Here is a 20,758-nt window from a genome sequence, read left to right as displayed (position 1 = left end):
TTAATTAGCTTCATGATTTTTATATTAAAGGAAATATGTATTCTAATTTACATGTATTTGCCTTTATATATCTTTATCTTCCATAATAAAAACTGTAGATTGTGTAACTTTAAGCATCAGTGACTGGCAGGGAAGACAGTTAATGAATAGCTTGCAGGGGTTCCCAAACTTGGTTCCTGGTTTGTTCAGGGTAAGCCCCTGCGGGCTGCAAGACACTTTGTTTACCTGAGCATCCGCAGTTATGGGCGCTCGCAGCTCCCAGTGGCTGGGGTTTGCCATTCCCGGCCAATGGGAGCTGCGGGAAGCAGTGGCCTAGCCCGCACCAATAAAACTGATAAAATTCATAAAACAACTGAATGCCTTGTACACGAAGAGCTAACCATTTTAAACATCCACATTTGTAAATAGCTTCCTCCCTAGAGAAATACTACTTTTAAAAGGAAACTAGAGATCTAGGATATCTATTGCCTTTCTTATTTGCCTTAGCAATAGAAAATAACCAGTACCTGAAAAAATTATCATTAAAGAAAATATTGCAGAACCCAAAATTGAAACTCCAGAACGAAAGTCATTTCCTATGCAGATGACACTGTAGTAACATACGTAAGCCTTTTCTTCAGTATCTGTTGCTCTGTGAATTAGCTCACTTTGGTCAGCTCTTGGATTATAAAGTACATTTTTTATTAGTTATTGTCAATACTGATGAACCAAGAAACATATAGAGAAGTTAAAAATGTCATGTCATTTCTGACGTACCTAAGCGTAGAGAATGTAAGTACCTATTTGTGTGCACATATAACTGATACAATAGATTCACTTTATAAGGCTAACCTGTCCTCGTCTTCTGCAAAACTTCTCGAACAAAGCCAGAATGAAATAAAATGTCTAAGAAGGTTGACTGAATGATATTGTGTATGTATGTATATATATAAAATTACGCTCTCATAATGCTACTGGATTCTGGAGGGTCTTTATAAGCCCTCAAGTTTTTTTTAAGATTTTAAAGTTACTATAAGAAGAGGGGAAGATATTGTGCTTCTAAACTTGAAGCAGTATTATCAGGCAGGATTTTCAAGTTGGAAGAAAGGAAACTAGAATTCCCCCTGGATTCAGGCAAGGAGAATATTCAGTTTAAATATTGTGCTTTTCCATAAACTGAGAGTAAGGGAATAACTTCCCTTAATTAGGACATGATAGAAAAGGTCTTTTTTTTTTAAATTAAAAAAAAGGGTGGTGACAGAATGTAACTAAGGTAACTCCATTCACTCTGATTACTAACTTACAGAGTGAAATTTTGTGCATTTTTAGAAGTGCAGCATGGTACTTGAACCCTGGCTGGGGGAGAGAATTAAAGGGGCTTTACACGACTTTTGCACCCTCCCAATCATGGGCTGTTCCAGGAGTTGGAGAGACCCCTGATATAACTTAGACAGCTCTGGGCATGTAAATTACTGCTGCCTCCCCAGTCTGCCCTATGGGCCTCAGGGCTGCCCAGAAACTATGCAACCTTGGCCACACTCCTTACAGGACAGGATTTCAGAAGGGGTCCTGGCTGTTTCCACCATATCTGCATCAAGAGAATCCTCGACTGGCTGATTTGTGAGCTTTAAGGGCCCCTTTATGCCACTCTTGCCCTCTTATGCTATATGAAGGAGCCTGAATGATGAGGATCTCTACCACAAGAGCTTAAATAATTTGGAAAGCAATTAAAAGTGTAAAAGCATAAAATATTACAGTAACCTCTTGAGAATGGGGAATTTATTACCCTGAAGTATATAAAAAACACCAAGAGGCTGAAATTTATAGTTATATTTACAGTTTTATTATACCACCTTAAATACTATAATTAAAAACCTTCCTGTTTTAGCCTATTTTATTTCTGCACACTCAGTGAAAAGAATTAGAGGTAGAATATAAATTTTAAAAATTACATAATATTAACAAGATAGAAACTTCTCCTCCCACTTACAGCCTGATTTCAAAAGAAGAGGAAGAAAGGAATGAGAGAAGAATGAACCCCAGGAATAATGCCATTACCTGCAACTTGATGGAATTTTAATAAATATTGTTATGTAGATTCTGTCATACTCCTGCAAGACGTGCTGGACTTAGAACATACAGTTTGGTGTTTCCCAAAATACAGAATTATTAATAAAAAATTGTCTCCAAAAATCATTGGAATGACAATTGGAGTATTAACTTTTTTGTAATTTTAGGAATAGATAATAGCAAAATAGTGAATGCAGAACCACACAAACCTTTACAAATGTTATTTCTATTAAGGAAACATACTATAAGAGCTTGGCAGTCAGAGCCTTCTTCCACTTATAGGCTCCAAGGCAGCAAAACGCTTAGTCACATGCTTAACTTTAAGCACATGAGTAATTCCATTCCTGTTCAGCAAAGCACTTAAGCATGTGCATAAGACCCAGTATATTCAGTGAGACTCATTTGCTTTATTAAATTGGGCCATAACAACTGCTTATGCAGTATACCATGTTCAGTGGAAATAGAGCGTTAGACTTACTCTTTTCCAAACAAAGTGAAGATCTTCCAGGCTGAATAATTGTAGTTCAGGTTGTCCATCTGTGCATTTTTGTGTCTCCTCTCCTCCAAGGAAAAGCTGGAAGGTGTGAAAAGAAAGGGGTACTCGAGTTTGTTTAATATTTTGAAGAGTACAGAACTTGTGAATGTCAAGTGTTACTGGAGTAGAGTAGCAAATTCTATAATTGATTGTTTCTTAATGTGTGATGCAAATGTTGGGTATTATATGGGAAATGTATGTTATTTTAGAGGTTGTACTATGTAGTTCAAAGTTTTCTTTTAAATCTTGTATGACAAATGCAGAACTAGGGCATCATGACATTATAAAATAATACCACTAGAGAGAGATTCAACTAGAAGTGAAAATGATTCTGGAAACCAAGAGCATGAAATAATACTTAGAACCTTTCAATCAAGGATTTTGACTTTTTAAACTACTGTTATAGAGACACCATCAATTTTAAAAATCACACTTCTGATTATCTACTATTGATACTAATACTACTGTAACTGGAAGATTAGCAAATATTATTTCTGTTATTTTTTAGTTTACTTTGTGTTTGACAGCACTTTGTATATTTGTTTGACTGTTTCCATTTTTAGATACAAGTTGGAGGAGATATGTTTTATTGGACCACCTTGTCTCTAATACCCTGAGACTGACATGGCTACAACAATGTTTCCATTTACAGTTAGTTTCCTATGTTTGTGTGCATCTTTCACATAGCAAGAGAGGAGAGAGAAACATTACAATCATTTTCCTAGTATCTAATTTAAAAAAAATCAGAAAAAAGTTGCATTACTGCTGAAACTACTTTTAAATCGGTGTTTTAAATTGATTAGATCTCAAGTTGGCTGTGTTCCTATAAGCATCTCAAAACAATTCTGTGTGGGCAAGTACTTACTTCAGTTTTGCAGGAGGGGAAACAAACTTGGAGAGCCTTATCCATTGGCAGTCTATGACAGATCAAGCTGTATAACACAAGTCTTGACATCTAGTCCCATGCTTTAGCATAAGAACGTAAGAATGGCCGTACTGGATGAGACCAATTGTCCATCTATCCCTGTATGCGGTCTTCCTGAAGTGGCCAATGCCAGATGATTCAGAGGAAATTAATATAACAGCGCAATTATTAAGTGATCCATCCCGTTATTCAATTAAAGCATCTGGTGGGGAGAGGCTTAGGGACACCTAGAGGATGGGATTGCATCCCTGACCATCTTGGCTAATAGCCATTGAGGAACCTTTTCTCCATGAACTTAGCTATTTATTTTTTGAACCTAGTTATATTTTTGGCTTTAACAACATCCCCTGGCAACAAGTTCCACAGGTCACTGTGCATTGTTTGAAGAAGTACTGTCTTATGTTTGTTTTAACCCTGCTCCCTCTTAATTTTATTTCTTGCGTTATGTGAAAGGGTAAATAACACTTCCTTATTTCCTTTCTCCACACCATTTACAATACTATAGATCAGGCCCTACCAAATTGAAAATGAAAATTGTGTCACAGACCATGAAATTTGGTCTCCCCCCTCTCTGCCTTGCAGCAGAGTGGTAGGTTAGGGGCTTCTGCTCAGCGGGGAGGGAGGTTCAGCCCTGTGGGGCAAGCCTGCCAGGGCTTGTGGCTTCAGCAGGAATGGGGCTGAAGCTCCAACTTCTGGCAGATATGTCTCACTCTCGAACTTCTGGAAATTGTTGTCTGTGGCTCAGATGGTCAGTAAATTTGGCCAGCCTGCTCTATAATTAGGGCCCTGTGAAATCTCCCCTGTGAAATCTGGTCTTTTGTGTGCTTTTTACCCTGTACTATACAGATTTCACAGGGGAGAACAGTGTTTCTCAAAATGGGGGTCCTGACCCCAGAAGAGAGTTGCAGGGGGCTCGCAAGATTATTTTAGGGGGGTTGCAGTATTGCCACCCTTACTTCTGCGCTGCCTTCAGAGCTGGGCGGCCAGCTCTGAAGGCAGTGCCCCACCAGCAGCAGCAGCAGAGAAGTAAGGGTGGTAATACCATACCAGGCCAGCCTTACTTCTAAGCTGCTGCTGGCTGCAGCTCTGCCTTCAGAGCTGGGCTCCCAGCTAGTAGCCAGCGCTCTTCAGCTTCCCAGCTCTGAAGGCAGCGCTGCCACCAGGAGCAGCTCAGAAGTAAGGATAGTAGTATCGCAACACCCCCTTGCCCCCTAATAACTTTGCGATCCCCCCACAACTCCTTTTTGGGTCAGAACCCCTACAATTACAATACTGTGACATTTTAGATTTAAATAGCTGAAATCATGACATTTACAATTTTTTAAATCATATGACCGTGAAATTGACCAACATGGATGGAGAATTTGGTAGGGCCCTAATTATAGAGCAGGCTGGCCAAATTTACTGACCATCTGAGCCACAGACAACAATTTCCAGAAGTTTGAGAGCTGAGACATATCTGCCAGAAGTTGGAGCTTCAGCCCCATTCCTGCTGAAGCCACAAGCCCTGGCAGGCTTGCCCCACAGGGCTGAACCTCCCTCCCCACTGAGCAGAAGCCCCTAACCTACCACTCTGCTGCAAGGCAGAGGTCCTGAGCTCTTCCCTGCAGTCTGGTAGGGGGAGAATGTGGGAGGTCTCTCTGGGACACACTTAAACTGTAAAAGAGCTGCATGTGGCTCACAACCCATGGTTTCGCCAGCCCTGTTATAGACCTCTATCATATCCCCCGTTAGTCACTTCTTTTCCAAGATGAATAGTCCCAGTATTTTTAATCTCTCCTTTCTATCCCCCTAATCATGTTTGTTGCCCTTCTCTGTAACTTTTCCAATTCCAATGTATTTTTGAGAGGGGGCGACGAGAACTGCATGCAGTTTTTGAGATGTGGACGTACAATAACTTTATACAGTGGCATTATGATACTTATTATCTATCCCTTTCCTAATGGTCCCTAACATTTAGATTTTTTTGACTGCTGTGGCACATTGAGCAAATATTTTCAGAGAACTATCCATAATGATGCCAAGATCTCTTTCATGAGTGGTAACCGCTAATTTAGATCCCATCATATTGTATGTATAGTTTTCCAATGTGCATAATTTTTTATTTATCAACATTGAATCTTATCTGCCATTTTGTTGCTCAATTATCCAGTTTAGTAAGATCCCTTTGTAACTCTTCACAGTCTGCTTCGGACTTAACTATCTTGAGTAGTTTTGTATCACCTACAAACTTTGCCACCTCACTGCTTACCCTTTTTTCCAGATTATTTGTGAATATGTTGAATAGCTCTGCTGCCAGTACAGATCTCTGGGGGACCCCACTATTTACCTCTCTCCACTGTGAAAACTGACCATTTATTCCTACCCTATATGCCCTGTCTTTGAACCAGTTACTGATCCATGAGAGGACCTTCCTTCTTATCCTGTGCCTGCTTACTTTGCTTAAGAGCCTTTTGTGAGGGACCTTGGCAAAAGGATTTCTGAAAGTCCAAGTACACTATAGACACTGGATCACCCATGTCCATGTGTGTGTGTTGACACCCCTCCTCCCAAAGAACTCTAGTAGATACGGGGGAAATGAGTCCCCTTTACAAAATCCATGTTGACTCTTCCCCCACCCCAACAAATCATGCTCATCTATGTGTCTGGTAATTCAGATGTCTAAGACTGATTGGAAGCAGAGCTGACTTTTCAGGGCATGAACTTGCACTCCTAACTACCAGCCACTCTCCCCATAACAGCAACCCTGATTCTCGCCTACCTCACATTTCTTCTTCCTAACTGTGCCCTAGCATTCAATCCCATCCTTCCTTAAATGTAGAGCTTCAGCAGTGATCCTAGATGCATCATATTCTTCATTTTCCCAGATGGTATATTGTAGCATCACATTCTTTTCCGTTCCTCCCCTGGGTGTGAAGATAGTTGTAGCAGATCCTATTTTCCCTTTCTTCGTCAGCCCACCTTGTTTTTCCCCCAGTCACACCAAATCAGTAGACCGGGGATCTCAAACTGTGGGTCGGGACTGTTTTAATGGGATTGCCAGGGCTTTTTTAGACTTGCTGGGGCCAAAGCCTGAGCCCTACCACCTGGGACCAAAGACCAAGCCCTGGGTGGCAGGGCTCAGATGACAGGCTCCCTTCCTGAGGCTGAAGCCTTTGGGCTTAGGCTTTGCTCCCTCCCGCCAGGGGCCATGGCACTCGGGCTTTGGGTCCCCCCGCCCAGGGTGGCGTGACTTGGGTGGGCTCAGGCTTCAGTCTCTGCTCCTGGGATCATGTTGTAATTTTTGTTGTCAAAAGGGAGTCATAGTGCAATGAAGTTTGAGAACCCCTGCACTAGACCATCCAAGTGAGGGTGGAAGAAGAGGGCAGGGGGAGCACATGCAGTGAGGGAACTTTTCTAAATTACTGTAGAAGAATGGAGTAATGCTCCCCAGAAGTACCTAGGGTTGTGAGGTACCTCACCACTACCTGCCCTTAGCATAAAGCAGCCTTATCTGTGCCTGCTGTGGGTCAGCTCCTTGAAACCAACAGCCTCCATACTGACTTCCAAGTCTCCACAAACCTCGCTCCCTCTGTACAGGCTACAGCTAGGTAAACATGAACCCCCTAGTCCTCAGAGACTAACACTTTTATTTGGGCATAAACTTTTGTGGGCTAAAGCCCACTTAATCAGATGCCTATAGTGCATGCATCTGATGAAGTGGGCTTTAGCCCACGAAAGCTTATGCTCAGATAAATTTGTTAGTCTCTAAGGTGCCACAAGTACTCCTCGTTCTTTCTGCCGTTACAGACTAACACGGCTACCTCTCTGAAACCTGGTCCTCAAGAGTATTCCCTGTAGTGGCCACTGCTTAACCACTCTATGCTCTGAGAAATACCAAGTAAGCTGTCTCCAGAGCAACAGTATACATGCAGCTTTGCTTGTGCAACTCAAGACCATTCGAACATTACAGCGCTGAAATTTATTTATCGCAAAAACAATCAGAAGTTTATTAATAAAGATTAAGATTTAAGAGATACAGAGAGAAGATGAGTGAAAACAGAACTAGTTACACATATGAAACAGAACGTAAAATGCAATCCTATGTTTATTAATCGTTCTTTCCTATATTATAGATTTTCTTTCAAGGATTCATTCTTTGATAGAGCTGCTGGTTTTCAGTTAAAACCAGGATCCAAATTTTCATGAATATCCTACACTCTACAAGGGGTTTCCTCAGTAAATGGATACTAAAATGGCTTTTTTGCTTGTTCTTATATCCCCCAAAACTCCCTGTTTTGATCCTAGAGTCAGGATAATCCCCTGTTGTTTCAGGTACGCTGGCTCCAAGTTGTCTTCAGATTCTGTTCACTTTAAATACAAATGTGTAACTGCCATTACGTTTGGCTTGCAATGCTTACTGTATGTATGAACCTAGGCACACGTGAATGCACATTCTTTAGTCAGGCAAAACCAGTTTTTCACCTCTGCTGGGGAGTAACACCTTGATAAATACTATAGAACATATTTGAGGTATACAGACGTAACTTTTCAAATATAGTCAGTACCTACATTTCACAATATTAATGATCCTGACTTTCATTTAAGATATCACACAATATTCTTTATAGATAAAGACTATGACAGCAAAGTGTTCAGTGTAGTGAATTTGTCAGGCCTGATTGGAGTTTCTGTTATAGAAAAGTGAACCTGTTGCCAATTGGCGTGGAGGTGGTGTTAGTGTAATAGGTGGGGCAGACAGCAGATTTCAGGCTACCTATCCGAGTTTATGATGGTTCTGTACTCTGACAGACCCAGAGAGCTGGGAAACCTCAAGAACGTAGGGGAGTCAGCCAGAATCATAGTGCTCCAAACCTGAGGTTGGAAGGGTGTTTTACAGAGAGAAGTGGGAAAGCAACATAGTTGGCTCTTCTTTTCCCTACTGCCCTGCCTGCAACCCCTCTTCTGAAAATTTTGGAGGTCTTAAACTGCTTCTACCATCAAAAGTGCTGTTCTTCCTGAAAATGTGGTGATGAAATGATTATCTTTTAATAAACATGGAACCTAGTGTGGAGAAGAGAACTTAATGTAGAATTTCAATAGACTGCTAATGTAGTAGTGAGCTAATACAAGGAAATACATCTTAAAAAAAGACTTTGAATTATATGTACACATTGATGTGTTCTAAATTAACTTGTCATGATGTGGATAACTCAGTGAAGACTTCTACTCAGTGCACTGCTCTTTTCTCTTCTATGTATGTTATACCACCACACACTGAAACATCTCAGAGCATAACAGCAATCAAAAAAGTAAATGCAATTAGTCTGTATTTAAGTTATAGAGAGCAATACTGAAAATATTATAATAGCATTATATAAGTTTCGTAGTATGTTCTCATTTGGAATACTTTGTTCAGTTCTGGTCATCACACCTCAAAAAAGATACTGCAGAAAAAGAGTATTGCAGAGAAGGCCAACAAATCTGATTGGAGTCATGGATAGGCTTCCATTTGATGAAATTGGAGGTTATTATTATTAGGACTCTTCAATAAATAAAGGGATAAATAAAAAACTACATAAATATATATAAAATAAGGAAAGCCTCTTCCCCACTGTGCATTGTCTGTCTCTTCTGATACATTCCCTGCGTTCCCATGCTGGGTAGAGAGGGGTTCTGGTGCAGGAGGTGGCAGAGCCAGGCAGTAGAGCTGGTATAGGCAGCAGTAAAGCCACATTTGTCAGCTTTGTACTAGCAGAGATTCCTCCTGCTTGGGCGAATTCACTAGGGATGTTCTCTGACCACTTTAAGTGCCTTCTGCTCTGCTTCACTGCCACAAAGTGAACTTGGCAGACTGGAACATCCAACCTGTTATGTCAACATTTTGTTAGTTTTGTTTTCAAAACAGAATGTAGTAATAACCAGTAAAGTTAACACACACACAAATGTTTATCTGTTTATCGTTCCCTTTTTCTATCAGATATTTATTACAGTCACCAAAGAGATAGATGTTGAGAGATGATTCCGCATTATGATTATAGATCAGCTCTGAAGAGTGAATTTTTTTCAGAATCTTGAAGCTTATATTATTGTAAATTAACCCTATGTATATTTCTAATCACACAGGAAATTTTCCCATGATCAGTGATGACTTAGTCAATTCCTACCACCTCTTGCTATGTGCTTTGGATCTAGTGTATGGAAATGCTCTACAGTGTCCTAATCGTAGGGAACTTCTGAATCCTACCTTTAAAGGTACGTAGAAAAAAATAGTTTAGTTTTCTTCAATCCAAGACCATGAAAACTGCTAAAATGAAATCCTTTTTTTGAGACTGTATGGGGCAGAGACTAAATAATAAAATATTGGCTTGATCCATGAAAAGGACTAAACATCTTGAAGCTATTAATTCTTTGTTCTAACAGGCTGTACTGTTTAACAGGTTTGCATTATACAGTACACTCTGAAATAGACAACTGGAGTTCGTTAATGGTGCATAGAGAAGCCAGGAATATTATTTACAAAGAAAGCACCATTGTGGGAAGCTAGCAAATCAACCAGTGCTTTCTCGTTAAAGACGATAGTGACAAAATGTAAATTGACATGATAAACACATACATATAATTCAATAGTGAAATGTTTCCATTGAGTCAGTAATATAATTTTTTTCTTCAGACTTTAACTATTGTTTTCAGTGCAGTGAGCTTTTAGCTTATTTGCCTCTAACATTTTCCTATATTTAGCTTAGTTTAATCATTGGTGATGATGAGAGCCTGTAAGCCTCTTTTTAGGACAGGGGGCGGCAAATTTTTTGGCCTGAGGGCCACATCGGGGTTGCAAAACTGTATGGAGGACCGGGTAGCGAAGGCTGTGCCTCCCCAAACAGCCTGGCCCCCGCCCCGTATCCGACCCCTTCCACTTCCCGCCCCCTGACTGCCCCCATCAGAAGCCCCGACCTATCAAACCGCCCCCTGCGCCCCCGCTCCTTGTCCCCTGACCGGCTCCTCCCAAGACCCCCAAAACCCCAACCCCTATCCAACTCCCCCACTCCCTGTCCCCTGACTGCCCCACACCTATCCAGACCCCTGTTCCCTGACCACCGCTCCCCAGACCCTCCGCCCCATCCAACCACCCCTACTCCCTGTCCCTTGACTGCCTCCAGGATCCCCGGCCGCCTTACCATGCCGCTCAGAGCAGTATGTCTGGCAGCTGCACCACTCGGCCGGAGCCAGACATGCTGCCGTGCTGCCCTGCAGGAGCTCACAGGCAGCGTAGTTGCGGGGGAGGAGGGGACAGTGGGGGCAGGGGCTAGCCTCCCCAGCCGGGAGCTCAAGGACCAGGCAGGATGGTCCTGCAGGCCGGATGTGGTCCACAGGCCGTAGTTTGCCCACATCTGTCTTAGGACCAATTTTTTTGGCTATATTTTATTAATTCTTAGAATTAATAAGTATTTGATCAATTTTCCATTAGAAACAAAATGGTTTTACATGTTTGTGATTATTTTTCTCTGTCACAGATTAAAAATGTTTGTAAGTAGTGTTTGATAATATTGTCAAATTAAGTTGACATTCTAAGATTCATCAGTGCTTTTCAAGATGGCTCATTATTTTAGTCTTGCAGTATGTATGTTCTTTATATAGATATATGTAGTTAGCAGGACAGGAATTTATAGAACTAAATATCACATTTTTCTCTTTAATTTGTAGGCCTTCCTGAAGACTTTCACAGTAAGGATTATAAACCATCTTCTGACCCTCCCTGCATCATTGAAAAGCTCTGCTCCTTACATGATGGTTTGGTTTTGGATGCCAAAGGCATAAAGGAACATTTTTGGAAGCCATATATTAGGAAACTTTTTGACAAGAAGGTTTGTCTAATAGACTTAAAAGATTTCTTGTAGAGGGGGAAGAAATCTGCTTAATGACTGGCTTTAAAATGGTACAGTATTGAAATATTCACCATCAGTACTAAATTTTCTTACAGATTTTAAAAGGCAAGGAAGAAAATCTGACAGGATTTTTAGATCCTGGGAGCTTTGGAGACAGCTTGTGAGTGTTTTGCATAAAAATTCCTTCCAAATTTCAAAACAAAAGCAGTTCTATTGACATTATATGTTTTTATGTTTTGCACCTGTGAGTGATAGTAAAATATTAACTAGTTGATTAATGTAATTGCTTGGAGTCCTGAATTAAATGTATTTTCAGGTTCTTGTTTTGAGGTATCTCAGTTTGAGACATATTTCAGGGCTCATACTTCTTGAAGAAGAAATTATTTGCTGTGTTCCATTATTTTAGTATCCCTTCTGGTTTTTTAGAGATCAGAGTACCAGAAAGAGAGAGAGATTTATTTTATTTGTGTTGCCTAATAGAGAGAGGTGTGGAACCACAGACAGTTATTTTCATATTGAGAACATGAATTAGGATATATGGAAGGAGGATTTCTTGATAAAAACCAACCTTTTTCAGAAAGATTCCTTTTTTTTTTTTATTTGTCTGAAAATGTTTGGGAATGGAGGAAATTATTTAAAACAAACTGGTCTCAGACATAACATTTGTTCTAATGAACTTGCTGAATGGAAGTCTTTAAAATAAAATCTATTCATATGATTTGCGAGCTAGATAGTATTCAAACTGTGAAATGCATTTGACAGTAAAAGTACTGTATATTTTGAAAAGCCTTGGCATGAATTTTGTTCCCCTCAGATCTTCAGAAATGATTACAGATATCTGTGTTACTTCTCTTTTCCATTCAATGTTTGGCATGTGGCCATGCCTCCTGGTAGTTGTCTCAGACCCATGAGAAGGTTGTATTAGATCAAAAATTCTGCCTTAGTGCTGCCCCCATTCTCGCCATCTGAAGAGCCCATGTTTGTCCAGTAATCCCTTCTTGGGTTAATTGGGAAGTGGTTCTAGGTCCAGAGGTACACAGGACACTGATAGGCCATTTTGAAGAATGGCAGGTGAGCATGAGCATGTTATTTCCAATTATGAAGAGTTGTTTTCTAAAATTTAGGCACATGATTTCAAAATCATTTGTGAGTAAAGGTTCACAGCATTATGTAAGGGAGAAGAGGAATATAAAGGAGGTCTCTCGTGAACAGTATCGAGGATCAGAGTTATTTAATTTTAGTATGTGTTTGAGAGAAAAGAGGTATCTAAGTTAGAAATTTTATACTCTTCCTTTAAGGAAAGAAAATGTGTACATCATGTATGAATTACTAACAAATGTTTGTTACTTATCAAATGTGTATTTTCCACATACTTGGAGACGTACAGTAAAAATCTTTTAAAATCCCCTTTACAGAGCAAAACCATCCCTTGATTCCTCCACCAAAGAAAAAATTAGTTAACTTTTTTTTTAAATATCTTGATATAGGAATATAAGGAGTTTTTTAAAAGGTGGAACTTGAGACATTCACAAGGGTCTAAGTAATCAGATCACCTAGGTGCTTTTGAAAATTTCACTCAGAAGAAAAGCAGTTTGTACACCAGAATATTGTGATCCTAATGGCCGTGTCTTCCCTACAAAAAAAAGTCTGTTCTTAACTTGAGTTAGCTAATGTGAGGTAAAATCCTAGTGAAGACAAGGAATTTTGTAAGATTGTGTTAAAGGCTAGGCTCCCCCATGGTCTTTAACTGAACCAGCTACCTTGTGTGAAAATTACAAATTTCCCTGTCTTCACTAAGATTTTAACCTCACATTAGCTAACTTGAGTTAAGAACACACTTTTGTAGGAAAGACAAAGCCAATGAAAGAATGCTCCTATGGTTCTGTTCTCTTGGTGTAGTAAAAGCCTTTCCCCTTTTTCATGAAACAGTCAAAGGTTTTCTTTAATGTGAAGGGGGCAAGAGGGAGTGTGTGTATTTGAACACACTTTAGAAAGGCAGGAATTTATGGAAATAGAGCCTGTCTTGCAGCACACATCCCTGTGTGAGGTAACATCCCCTTTTCAGACAGTGGGAGACCTAGACACACATGCATTTCTCTGAAGTGAAAACATACGTACACACAGAGCCAGATCGTCTGCATTTGGCCTAATTGTGGAGGGAAAGAAGAAGGGTTCAGGACAAGAGTGTTTTCTCCCCACCTTTAGGCATGGATTATGTCGCAGTGCAATTTAGAGCAATGAGCCCCCACGGACTGCAATGGCAGTTGGGGATCATTGGAATGCAGCAGCACTCTAGCCATGCCTCTGTATCATTCACCAGAGGTCACAAGGTGAGGTGACATACGTCTAGGTATGCGAGCTCTTCAGCACCCAAAGATTTTCCTTACACTAGAGGAAACCTCAGCTAGCCTGTTACATACAGTTTGTAAGTAGCTCCAACATTATGTTTTTCCTTCTCAGTGTACTGGCAGTGAGCGGTTTTACTCCTTTTGTTTTCTCATGAGGGACAGCTGATTACTAATTTAATATACTCTGATCCTAAAAACTATTCACTTACAGACTGTTTTATATTGCCCACTTCTAATTTATTTTTATTCTTATTTGCCTTATATGCTTCTGCTAATTCATACTCAAATAATTTTAGAATAATATGTACCTAAAATTTTAGTTAACAATCTTTTTTATAATTGGGGGAAAAACATGCTTAAACTTACATAACATCCTTTAGGACTTTTGAAAATGATTTTTTGGTGACACGTGCCTTCAAACCCAGAATCACTTTCTGATTGATTCTAGGAGGCGCTCTCAGTTAGGAGGAACTTCCAGACAAATACAGATTTCTCACTGGTATGGAAAGCTAGAGGAGCTAAGGCAAATCTAATACTGCTTTCTGTTAGCTCTGTGGCTGTTACTAAGTGGCATAGCCACTTGTCAAATTGAATAGGAAAGACAGATATATATTCTTGCTGTTATCTTACTTGTTATATTATGGACCATGACATAAATCTCAAATATTAAATTAGGATTAAAAATATCTTCAGTAAATTTCCAACAGGCAAAAGTACCAGATAAATGTACAGATGCTTCCTGACTTACACAATCATTCCGTTCCGGAACGCCTTGCATAACTTGAATTTTGTGTAAGTCAGAAACGTATATCCGACCATTACGCAAAAAAAAAAAAATTAAAAAAAAAATCCTCCTCTTTCTAGCTTACAGAATTTTTCTGTAAATGCAGATTTGCATAAGTTGGGTTTTGCGTAACCCGGGGAGCGTCTGTATACAATAAGTAGATAAAGCAGCAACCCATCAGTTGTTGCAGATGTTTACACAGGTTTTGCTTTGAGTATCTGAGGCTTTTTTTTTTTCCTGCTACAGCAAAGCCATCAACAAAGCCTATGAAGAGTATGTTTTGTCAGTTGGAAATCTGGACGAGCGGATATTTCTGGGGGAGGATGCAGATGAGGAAATTGGAACTCTGAGAAGGTGCCTAAACACAGCTTCAGGAATGGAAACAGCTGAAAGAGTGCAAATGAAGTATAATCTGCAGCAGCATTTTGACAGAGTGAGTATGACGTGGTCTGTGTTACATACTGGCTGTTTTTATGTTTCTTCTAGTCAGTGTATGATTTGAGTAAGGCTGTGTCAAAGAAAGATGCAGCTGCTTAATTACGACTACTTTTTGTTCTGCTCTGTTTGATTTGCCTATGGCAGATAGCACAGTTATTACAATAACTGATTATAGATTAATATTTTAATTTTGTTCAGAGTATGCATTTGAGATTTACCTTTTTTATTTATTTATTTAGCAGGCAGTGTTTTTAGGGCTGCCAACTATATCAGCATTTATACTGACAACATTCTTTTTACTCACACTGCCAGTTCTTCTTTGACTGACACTATAAGGATGTTGAGACTTTTCAAAAGCTTGTTACTAATAAATCTTTGTGTAAAACAATCTTCATTTACCTTACTTGGCTTGTTGATGATGACAGAAATGCAAAAGGAGTGTGCGCTTTACAGTGAGAGAACATTCTGAACTGATTCAGTCCTGGAAAGAAAATTAGGAGGTATATCTTACTTTTTTTGAATAAAATATTATATGCTCATCCAAAAAGCATGCCAGTACTAATTAATTTACATGAGCGAGTGCTCTCATGTTGTTGAGGTGAAATGCTCATGAGAGTTGGCTGGTGACTATAGAAGAGACTGTTTTAGAGTTCAAGTCTGATTTAAAGAGCTGAAAGAAAACCTTGTTTCAGTAGTGAAGACAACTGATAGGAAAATGTCTGTGATTTTAGGCCTAGGTAGTTTTTTTTATTTGGTTGGTTGGTTGGTTGTTTTTACAATCTATCTGCTCCTCTGTAGTTGAGCTCTTTACTTGTTAGACCTCAACTATGTTTGTTTGTTTTTTCAATTGGGTGTCTACTGAGCAGGACTGAACGAACAGTATATGATTCCTTTCAAACTTTGGGTATTTGCCAAAGTGACCCCCGATCATTAGACTGGACATCCAGTGTCAGTTCCTGCCTCAGTCTGCACCTACCTGTCACACAGCTTTCTTATTTCCAGTGGAATAAGAGAGATGAGCAATGCAGACAGAAGGCTTGGGCCCTGATTCTGTACCCCACACCATTGATGTTGGTGTGCATCTTCCCAACAGAGATAGGTGTAGGCCTTTTAATTCTCATCTCAGTAGCTGTATATAGATGAATATTGTCTTCTACTTGACATCTGCTGCATGGGGCATATATGAGCATCATAGCTGACTTCACAGAATATGCAGTACTATTTGACAGTATGCAATCCTCAGACAGGTTTGAGAAAGTCTTTGGGGGGGGAACTGGAAAGCCTCTTTTACATGGTTTTGTCAGAATTATTATTTCAAAAGGGATATAAACCTACCCTGGCCTCTCCAGAAGGCACTGTTAGCTTGGGACCCAAAAAAATAAAGGACACTTCCACTGTGCATGGATAGGTTACTGGCCCACTTTCTAATGTTATATTTATTTCCCTTCTCTCTTGTAGGCAGTGGAAAAGGACATACACTGAGATTTTCAAAGTGAAACTAATGGGAGATGCATCTAAATTCCCTTAGATGGCTTTGAAAATCTCAACTACAGTATATTCACGGTGGTTGTTTAGATATTGGAACATGTGCATGTATTACACATGGATGAGGCAAACTCATTGTTAAATTGTCAGTTTAAAAAAACCTCAGTCTTTGTGGCTCTGACATTACATCCACATGTAACAAACTTCAGTCAGTCACTGTTTTTATACCTTGTTCTGCTGTGAGTTTAGAACATGTTTGACTTCCAATTAAATAACACCTTTTTTAAATGTTATACCAATTTATAAACCTGCTGTTTCTGCTTTTAGTAGTATGTAGCCACATCTGTGCTGTGTTAAACTTTGTTTCTTCTTTGAGTTCTTGTTCATGTCAATTCCGTTCTAGGTGTGTGCGCGCCCACGTGCACAGTCATTGGAGATTTTTGCCTGAGCGGTATCCATAGGGTTGGCTGTGGCGCCCCTTGAGTGCCGCGCTAATGCGCTGGTATATTAGGCTCTGCTGGCCCTGCGCCCTCTCAGTTCCTTCTTACTGCCCATGACGCTTGGTTGGAGTGCCTCGCCTTGCATTGCAAGAGTGTTACCAGTTCTTTGCATATAGTTTGTAGGTAGTCAGTTAGCCATTATGGTAAGTGTTAGATTAGTTTGGTGGGATTTTGCCCTGGAGCAGGGCATGCCCTGTTCCCCCCGGCTTCAAACCATGCTCGTCATGCAACAAGCCAATGCCTATTAGTGATCCCTGCGACAGCTGTTTGACGTGCTTGGGGGAGTCCCATAGAAAGGACAGGTGCAGAATCTGTAAAAACTTTTGCCCAAAAGGAGCAGGATATCCACTTGAGGGCCCTCCTCATGGAGGTGCCGAAGAAGCAGCAAAAGAAGAAGAGCCCACTCAGTGCCCATACTGGAGCCTGTAATGCTGGTCCCGTATTCCCAGCATTCCTCCCTGGCCACCTCGGACAAAACTGTCTCCAGCACCAGAGTCGGAACACAGTACCAAATCCAACGTGGGTCAGCGCAGCAGGCCCCAACACCTGAGGAGCCGTCCCCAGAGAGGGAAGGTGAACCCATTGTCATCTTTGGACGAAGCAGTGGCGGGTCCCTCCCAAACAGGTAGTCCCACTGATGACTTCAGGGAGCACCAGGCCCTTCTTAAAAGGGTGGCTACCAATTTGAACTTGAAAATTGAGTTCACGGAGGAGTCTGACAATCTCTTAATGTTGTATCCTCCTCCATCCCGGCCTGGGGCCACGCTGCCCGTCCACCCAGGGATCCTTAAGATTGCCAAAAACTGTGGCAGACCCCCTCTTCCATTCCACCTACTTCGATGAAGGTGGAAAAGAAGTACTACATCCCTGCAAAAGGGTTCAAATATTTGTACACACATCTTCCAGTGGCATCACTGGTAGCGTCTGCTGCTAATGAAAGAGACAGGCAAGGCCAAGTCAGTGAGACGCCCGAAAACAGGAGACTAGACTTGTTTGACAGGAAAATGTATTCAATGGCCAGCCTGCGATTTCAGGTGTCTAACCACCAGGCCCTGTTAAGCAGATACAATTTTAATCTGTGGGACTCACTTAGCAAATTCGAGGAGGCCCTCCACCAGGACCAAGGCCAGGAGTTTGCCGCTTTAGTGGAAGAAGGCACAGCGGTGGGCGAGAGAGGCCCTCCAGAAGGCCTTGGGATGCTACAGGCTTGGCGGCCAGGGTGGTCGCCTCTACAGTGATCATGAGGCACAGATCCTGGTTGCAGTCCTCTGGGTAATCCTAGGAGATGCAGGCCACTGTTCAGGACCTCCCATTTGAGGCGGCAGGACTCTTCTCCAAGCTCATGGACTCAAGGCTCGATGGCCTTAAAGATTCCCGTGCTGCCCTCCGCTCTTGGGCCTTCATACCCCTTAGCAGGCCAGAAAGCTGTTCCACCCTCCGCCTCCCCAGTCTAGGTCCTGGCGGACTCCCCAGCTGAGCACCTACAGGAGTAAGGATAAAGACAAGGAATCTAAGCAGCAACTCTTGCCGTCTTCCCGTTTGTCTGCTCAGCCTAGCACTTCCAGGAACCAAGGAGGCCAGAAGCAGGCAGGTTGAGGGTGTGCTCAAGGATGGTGCCCCAGTCACATCCCAAGATCCATCCTCCTACTCTTTCCTCAACCGCCTGCACCCCTTCCGGTCAGCCTGGTCATGGCTGACCTCAAACTGTTGGGTTCTCAAGATAATATCTTCCCCATCCCTCTTTTTCAAGAGGTGAAGAATCTCCTGCACCTGGGGGCGGAGGAGGAGGTCCCTCAGGATATGAAAAGAAAAAGGTTCTACTCCCGCTACTTCCTAATCCCGAAAGCAAAAGGGGGCCTCAGACCCATTTTGGACCTGCATCGCCTCAACAACTCTCTCAAGAAGTTGAAGTTTTGCATGGTCTTCCTGGCTTCCATCATCCCCTCCCTTGATCTGGGAGACTGGTATGCCACCCTCGACTTGAAGGACATGTATTTCCATTTTCCCAGGGCATAGGCATGTCCTCTGTTCTGTGCTGGGCCAGTGCTATTTCCAATTCATGGCACTGCCTTTTGGTCTCTTGTCAGCCCCAAGAGTATTCACAATGTGCATCGCGCCAGTGACTGCTTACCTGAGGCACTGGGGTGTTCAAATTTACCTGTACCTCAACAATTGGCTAATAAAGGGATCAGGTACAGTGGCACCTCGATCTGGTTTGCTCTGCCTGTCGCGAATAAATGAGAAAATGTCAACCTTAATTCCAGTGCAATGCATAGAGTTCATTGGAGCAGTCCTCAGCTCTACTCAGGCTAGAGCTTTCCTCTCCAAAGCCTAGTTCCAAGCCATGGCAGGCCTGATTTTGTGCATGCAAGCCCACCCTCTCACCACCACTCACACGTGCCTGCGATTGTTAGACCACATGGTGGCCTGCACTTACATGGTCCGGCATGCGCTGCTCTGCCGCAGGCCCTTGCAGGCTTCACTGGCATCTGTCTATGTCCCCAACAGACATAGCATGGACTGTGTAGTCAGGGTCCAAGACCACGTACTGTTGTCACTCACCTGGTGGCAGAATCCTGTATCAGTGTTGGAGGAAGTTCCCTTCACGGCTCTTTCCCCATTGGTGACCCTCATCTCTAATGCCTCGGACCTGGGATGGGGAGCCGACCTGGGCAATCACAGCATGCAAGGTGGTTGGTCGAATCATGATCACTCCCTGCACATTAATGTCAGGGAGCTCAGAGCGGTTCACCTGGCCTGCCAAGCCTTCCAACCTCACATAAGAAACAGGATAGTCCAGGTCCTGATGGACAATACAGCAGCTATGTTCTATATCAACAAGCAAGACAGAGCCAGAACGTCTGCCCTTTGCCAAGAAGCCCTCAGGCTCTGGGACTTCTATGTACAACATGACATCCATCTTGTAGCCACACACCTCCCCAGGGCCAGGAATGCTTTGGCAGGACCATCTCATCTTGCCACAAGTGGTCCCTCTATCTGGAAGTGATCAGCATCATTTTCAAGAGGTGGGGGACTCCCCGGGTGGACCTGTTCACATCTAGGCAGAACAGAAAATGCCATGTTTTCTGCTCTATTCAGAGGATTGACAGAGGCTCTCTGTCAGATGCTTTTCTGCTCTCGTGGTCGTGGGCTCTGTTATATGCCTTCCCCCCAGTGCCGTTAATTCACAGAGTCCTCATCTAGATCAAGTAGGACAGGGTGAAGGTGATCCTCATAGCTCTCGGTTGGCTGGTTTGGCACCAGGACTGGTACAGCATACTGCTGGACCTCTTGGTAGCTGCTCCATTAAGGCTACCACTCAGGCTGGATCTGCTGTCCCAAAACCACAGCAGTCTTCTGCATCCAAACCCGGCAGTGCTGCACCTGAAGGCTTGGATGCTGCATGGTTAAATGCAGAAGAGCAGGAGTGCTCAGCCAGTGTCCAACAGGTCCTGGTGGGCAGCAGAAAGCCCTTCACCAGAGCGACCTACCTGGCCAAATAGCAGAGGTTCGCTTGTTGGACCGCAGATAAAAGTATTCAGTCTGAGTGGGCCTCACTGCAGCTCCTTTCATCTATCGAGGTCCACTTGGCCGCTTTCTCGGCCATCCATCCGCTGCTTGAGGGTGGGTTGGTTTTTGCCCAGGACATGACTGCCAGGTTCCTCAAGTGCCTCTACCCTCACGTCAGGGACTCGGTCCCTCAGTATGGGTAGAGGCACTTGTGCAGGCACGGGACCCTGCTTTGAGCCTCTGGCTTCCTGCTTGCTCCTTCTTATTTCCTGGAAGGTTGTGTTCTTGGTTGCAATAACATCTGCCCTCAGGATCTCTG

The 20,758-nt window shown here is 42.3% G+C and overlaps 2 protein-coding genes across 6 annotated transcripts in view; one reads left to right on the top strand and one right to left on the bottom strand.

The window, feature by feature from the left end:
* Window positions 1-20,758, bottom strand: part of AKTIP (AKT interacting protein) — a 77,893-nt gene that overhangs the window by 3,734 nt on the left and 53,401 nt on the right. For 2 of the 4 annotated variants that reach the window (XR_013347623.1, XR_013347628.1), the window contains exons 12-15: window positions 19,367-19,491; window positions 18,019-19,153; window positions 15,344-15,425; window positions 7,470-9,356 (exon numbers count right to left, since the gene is read on the bottom strand). The gene's annotated coding sequence lies outside the window, so the exon portion shown is untranslated. Of the gene's footprint in view, window positions 1-2,527; window positions 2,624-7,469; window positions 9,357-15,343; window positions 15,426-18,018; window positions 19,154-19,366; window positions 19,598-20,758 lie in introns of those variants that run through there. The other 2 variants (XR_013347624.1, XR_013347629.1) reach the window with 2 other exon arrangements.
* The window catches only part of RBL2 (RB transcriptional corepressor like 2), a 56,959-nt gene that overhangs the window by 17,062 nt on the left and 19,139 nt on the right, over window positions 1-20,758 (top strand). For both annotated transcript variants that reach the window (XM_077830953.1, XM_077830954.1), the window contains exons 5-8: window positions 9,615-9,743; window positions 11,193-11,353; window positions 11,470-11,534; window positions 14,753-14,939. In XM_077830953.1, the coding sequence (XP_077687079.1) occupies window positions 9,615-9,743; window positions 11,193-11,353; window positions 11,470-11,534; window positions 14,753-14,939 (542 nt within the window). The remainder of the gene's footprint in view (window positions 1-9,614; window positions 9,744-11,192; window positions 11,354-11,469; window positions 11,535-14,752; window positions 14,940-20,758) is intronic.

Source organism: Eretmochelys imbricata, chromosome 12, assembly GCF_965152235.1.
Source record: "Eretmochelys imbricata isolate rEreImb1 chromosome 12, rEreImb1.hap1, whole genome shotgun sequence".
Classification (NCBI taxonomy): Eukaryota; Metazoa; Chordata; order Testudines; family Cheloniidae; genus Eretmochelys; species Eretmochelys imbricata.
Note: the sequence above shows the minus strand (reverse complement) of the source record. Positions and strands in the feature narration are given on the sequence as shown.